General features: G+C 41.5%; 1 protein-coding gene across 2 annotated transcripts; it reads right to left on the reverse strand.

The window, feature by feature from the left end:
- Positions 1–1,502: 1,502 nt before the first annotated feature.
- On the reverse strand, positions 1,503–5,612 carry LOC147884540 (pentatricopeptide repeat-containing protein At5g27110-like). Of its 2 annotated transcripts, none has more exons than XM_087397068.1 (2): positions 4,892–5,612; positions 1,503–4,490 (listed from the first exon to the last, which is right to left on the reverse strand). In XM_087397068.1, the coding sequence occupies exons 1-2, from the start codon at positions 4,947–4,949 to the stop codon at positions 1,630–1,632; spliced, it is 2,919 nt and encodes a 972-aa protein (XP_087253194.1). In that variant the 5' UTR covers positions 4,950–5,612; the 3' UTR covers positions 1,503–1,629. The 2 variants fall into 2 exon arrangements, with proteins under 2 accessions (XP_087253194.1, XP_087253193.1); XM_087397067.1 differs by having other exon boundaries at positions 1,503–4,497.
- Positions 5,613–6,056: the final 444 nt, after the last annotated feature.

Raw genomic sequence — 6,056 nt, forward strand, 5'->3', positions numbered from 1 at the left:
TAGGCCCTTTCCTTGTTTTCATACAATGAGATCTAAGAAGCAGTTATTCAATGGCTTCAAGTTTTCTAAATTGTGTTTCAATGTTGTTCGGAGCACTAGAATCTCTATCTCAATGGGTAAAATAAACTCTATACCATACACGAGGACATATGATGTATATCTTGTGTCCTTTTTGTATGCTAGGTTGTATGCCCAAACTACTTGTGGAACTTTTTAGTCCCAATCCCGTCATCCAGCATTGACTTTCCCCCTAAGAATGGCACCTTGAACTTATATTGGTGCTCTCTACTTGACCATTCACTTTTGAGTTGTAGAGTATAACTACTTGATGCACAATGAAGAGTCTTTCATAATTCCCTCAATTAATTCTTTCCCTTGGTGCACCAAATTGTGACATAATTCGATCAACATCAAATTTTGTCGAGCATAGGTGCATTGTTTTTTGTTATGTCCCTTGCTTCCAACTGCTTTGTGAAATAGTCAGTTGCTGCTAAGATGTATTCTTTCCTGATGAAGATGTTGGAGCAATGGGTACAAAGAAGTCTATTCTCCATTTCTCGAAGGGGAGTAGGGTTAGTATGGGAGCAAGCACTCTCTATAGGGTTAGTAGAGGAGTAAGTGGTCAATTTTGATTACGAACTTGCTCTGCTCTTCACCGAGCATCGCATGGTCTAGTATTTTTGTGGAAATTCTTTACTAGCCTGGGCCACTAGTACCTAGCTAGAAGGTTTTTTAGAGATGTCATTTGCTCAACAAAATGTCTGCCACAAGATGACTCTTAAAGTTTTCACAAATTTAAAGGGATTTAATTTGCTATTATGCATCACTGATACTCTCCCTCAAGGCCTCTTTTGTAAAGAGTATCCCCCTAGTATACTAAACTTCTATGCCTATGTCACTACTTTGCACTTTTGACTTTGATCATCATACCCTCATTGAGTCTCCTCAGTTTGACAAAACTGAGCATTTTGTGAAGGATTCAATCTTACTTTTTGCCCTGATGGTACTTTTAATGGTATCTCTAGCCATAAGAACCCAAGTAGATTACTTCCTTGCCTAATGCTTGAAAGAGGACCAAGGCGTTTGTTAGCGGGAATAAGGCTTCGCACTGCAATATGGTCAAGATTATGATGAGATTTATGCTCCAGTAGCAAAGATTGATTCCATACGGTTCTTGATATCACTAGTGACACTCAGTAGATGGAATGTGTATCAGCTCGATGTGAAGAATGCATTTATCAACGGTTACCTAGATGAGGAAGTCTACATGCAACAATCAGCAAGTTATGTTGAACCAGGAAAGCAGAATAAGGTTTGCCATCTCAAAAAAGTCTCTATGGCTTAAAGTAAGCACCCAGAAGTTGGTACAACAAAATTGACAAGTATTTTGCTGATCTGGGATACATGAAGTCCGATGCAGATTGTTTTTTGGCATAGGGAAGACAAGGGACGGAACCACAACAGGAAGCAAGATAATTTTATTTTCATATCTCATTCGCCTACCAAATTGAATCGCTCGATGTTGCTTCTTTTATATCTCATTCGCCTGCCACATTTCTACATACTCTATACAGAGGGAGCCTTCCTATATTCAGAATGTGTATTTTCCCACAATTCCAACTCATATAATCAGCAATCTGTTTCAATTTGCTCGCACAAAGCATTTTCCTTGAGTGAGTCTGTCTCTACAATTAAGCCCAGTTGTGGCACATACCCTTCAAGTTTCAATCCTCTACCCATTTTATCCATTTTGCAATAGATTTCATTGCTTTGTGGATGCTCTATACTTCCCACCATGAACTGACAGAAGTTGGTGTCGATTTCAATCCAGGCCATGCCAGGCTTCTTCAGCGCACTTGTACTCTTTTGCAAGCCTTGTACCTTCTTTACATCCTCCCACATGGCAGCATTAGCATAAATTTTTGACATCAGCATAAACCCAGAGGCATTGTCTGGATCCAATTGTATAACTTGATCAAAGCAATGTCTACCTAGCTCCACATCACCATATATTTTGGAGCTACTCAGCAATGATGTCCATCCAATAATATCCAAAGATCTTGGCATACTTTGAATGAAATTCCTAGCCTCCTTCAATTGTCCTGCACGGCCAAGAAGATCAACCATGCAATTATAGTGCTCATCACATGGGGTGATGCAATACTCCTCTATCATCGATTTGTAAAACCGACGACCTTCCTCCAGGAGACCAGCGTGGCTGCAAGCAGCAAGGATACTAACAAATAATGCACTGCCTGGCTTCAAGCCTTCTCGTTGCATGTCTTCAAGACATTGTGATGCAAGGCCACAGTTCCCAGACTCTGCATACCCTGCAATTATTGTGTTCCATGATACCAGGTCTCTCTTCAGCATCTTATCAAAGACATTTCGGGCTTCCTCTAGGCTCCTGCATTTCATATACATGTCAATGAGTGAGTTTCCAATCACAATATCTGATTCAAGTCCAGTTCTAATCACCTGGTCATGTATTAGCTTGCCTTGCCCTATAGACCCTACGCCACCACATGCTTTTAAAATACAAGGAAATATAGCAGCATTGGGCTCTATAGCCTCCTGCTGCATTTTCTCAAAAAGTTCAAGAGCAGGAAGGCAGTTATCTTGCTGGGCATATCCTGCAATAAGTGCACCCCATGAGACCTCATCACGTACTGATAACTCAGAGAACACTCTGAGGGCCTGGTCCGTGTCTCCACATTTGGCATACATGTCAACAAGAGCATTGCCAATGGCTGAATCACATATAAAGCCACTCTTGATTATGTCCTTATGTAGAGCCTCTCCCATTTTTAGGTCTCCTATGCTGCTACATGCTTTCAAAGCACACAAAAACGTAGCCTTATCAGGCATAATGCCCTCCTCTTGCATTTTCTCTAAAAGGGAGAGGGCAAGGGAACCTTGCCCTTGTTGGGCGTATCCTCCTATAATTGCACCCCAGGATACTATATTTCGATTCTGTAGATTGTCAAATACTTTATGTGCCTCCTCTAGGCTAGCACATTTGGCATACATGTCAACAAGTGTGTTCCCAATGAAAAGATCAGACTGAAGTCCATTTCTGAGGACAAGGTCATGTATCAGTCTGCCTTGCTGTATCGCTCCGATACTGCCACAGGCTTTCAATATGCATGACAACATTACATCATCTGGATTTGTGCCCTCCTCCTGCATTCTCTCAAAGAGTTGGAGGGCATCAGCACCATGCTCATGCTGGCTGTATGCTGCAATCATTGCACCCCATGAAACCACATTCCGGTTCTGTAAATTGTCAAACACTCTCTGTGCCTCTCTTAGGCTTCGACATTTGGCATACATATCAACAAGGGTGTTCCCAATGGCCAGATCTGAAGTTAGTCCATTTCGGATTATCTGATCATGTATAAGCCTGCCCTGCCCGATGACTCCCACCCCACCACAGGCTTTCAGAATGCACAAATATATGACCCTCTCTGGCCTTATACCCTCCCATTGCATTTTCTCAAAAAGGGAAAGAGCAGAATAACCAAGCCCATGCTGCGCATAGCCTGCAATCATTGCACCCCATGAAACCACATTTCGACTTGGCATTCCATTGAACACTTCATGTGCTTCTTCCAAGCTCCCACATTTGAAATACATGTCGACAAGGGCATTCCCAGTGACGACATCCAAGTTCAGGCCACTCTTTTTTATTTGATCATGTATCCGCCTGCCCAACCCTAGGTCTTTCGCATTGCCACATGCTTTCAAGATGCATGAAAACATAAAATTGTCTGGCTTTATTTGCTCCTCTTGCATTTTTTCGAAAAGCTCAAAAGCAAGAAGGCCATGCCCATTCTGAACATACCCTGCAATCATTGCACTCCATGAAACCACAGTTCGATCTGACAATTTGTCAAATACTTTTCGCGCCTCCTCTAGGCTGCTGCATTTGGCATACATGTCCACAAGGCTGCTTCCAACAAATGCATCTGATTCGAGTCCATCCCTAATAATCTGGTCATGTGTCAGCCTGCCCTGCTCTATGGCCTTTATGTTGCTACATGCTTTCAAAATACTTAAAAACAAGATTTTATCAGGCTTTACACCCTCTTGCTGCATTCTATGATACAATTTAAGTGCCCACTCACCCTCTCCAAGCCTAACATGTGCAGAAATAACTCCGTTCCATGTGTATACACTCGGCTTGGAAATTTTGCAGAATACTTGGTTCACTTCTAGCAAACTTCCACAAAGGCTAAATAGACGTATGAGATGATCACCCAAAAAAGAAACTGAATCCAGTCTACTGCTGACCATCAAAGAATGTACTCGCCTGGCAGCTGTCGAGTCTCCTTGTTTAGCGCATCCTTGCAGAATGCCATAAATAATGTCTTTTGACAAAAGAATCCCCTGCTGCTCCATAAGTTCCACAGCCTGCAGTGCTTTATCCAGCTGCTCCCCTTTGTACCAGTTGCTGGAATCTCCAACAGAACCATAAATTCCGCCAGGAGCTGCAAACTTTGCAAATAATGTATATACTTTCATAATGCTAGAATATATCCAACCTTGCAAATTAAATTTTCTATAGAACAAGCGAAAGACTGGAAAGAAAGAAAGGAGTTTGTAAGGCACTATAATCAAAATTATGAGTAAATGAGAAAAATAAAAAAACGTAGTAAGCATATGTTCTCATCAGTACCCAAGCATAAGATGCCATCTAGGTTTGCACAAAACATGACACATATTTCAAACAAAATTGGGACAAGAGAAGGGCAATGCTTGCAAATGCATTGCTTCACAGGTGACAATCTAGAAAGCTTAAAATTAACCCACAAAGGCCAAGTCAAGATGGTGTTCAAAATGTCTGCAAATTCCTGAAATTCAAAATCACGATGCCTCACGTCCAACATACCTGCCAGGATGTTTTCCACGCTCCCTGCCAGAAGCGGACAGGCCAAGTCCCCTTGCATCCCCACCACACCATGCTGTGGGTTCCCTGACTACATTCCATTTTGCTTCTAGCCAAGGTAAATATTAGTTCAGGACCACTACATATTATTTATTTTTGTTGTGACATGACAAGTCTGTGAACACCTACGGTGTACATGTGGCCTTTCACTTGACACAATCTCACTGTTTGTTTCACGTCCATGTAACAGAGAGACACCACGCTCTGGAGGAGTACTCATACGGACTCGCAGTCCATAAAACCACAAACGGTCATTTGATCAATTGACATCAGAGAGACCAAGGTTTAATTAGCAAAATCAAATACCAAAAAATCCACCCTGCAATTTGCTTAAGATGGATGTTATTTTTCGATTGAGACTCAGCGGTATCAGGAGAGGACTCATGGACGTCATCAGCTAGAAGTCAGCTCTCCCCTAGGTGGTTCATGGTGAATCTTCAACTGTTTTGTACGTTATTTGTCATTAGAGTCCATCACCCGAGGGCTATGGTTGACAGTCTTTAAGGGTGCGGCTCTTTGTCCAAATCAAGATGTCGTGTCCTTGCTGACCTAGCAATCTTATGTTAAGTTTCGTTCACTTATCAACTTTAGATTAATCATCTAACTAGTAATGCATGACAAGCGGCATAAATAAATCTTGGTGGGAGAAATGGGGTATTTTGGATTCATGCTTTGTTAGCACTTCCTTCCAGGCAAAGCTATCGTAACACTTTTCTTAAAAAAGAGTCCCACACCATTTTTCGCCACGTGGCCCCCTTCTATTTTGGTTATTTCTCTCTCGCTCACACACACACTCTTTTCTTAAGAACTCTCTCTCTCTCTCTCTCTCTCTCTCTCACACACACACACATGGAGTTTGCAAATCATTCGAACTTTCCTATACACGGGCTTCAATCACAGGTGTTGCAAATTAACCATTCATTTTGACAATTGTTTTTCTTTGACAGAACCAATTGAAGGTAGTGCTCACAAGTACTTGTACTCACTTGCTGGTATCTAATACTTTTAATGATTATTATAAGTTTATCATGTAGATTTTTTTTTGAAAAAGCCAATACCATTTAGAATTGAAAACATCATCAAGAAAAATAGAACAACGGTTATAGTC

Source organism: Dipteris shenzhenensis, chromosome 26 (genome assembly GCF_047967505.1).
Source record: "Dipteris shenzhenensis isolate YYH24624 ecotype China chromosome 26, Dip_SZ_1.0, whole genome shotgun sequence".
NCBI lineage: Eukaryota > Viridiplantae > Streptophyta > Polypodiopsida > Gleicheniales > Dipteridaceae > Dipteris > Dipteris shenzhenensis.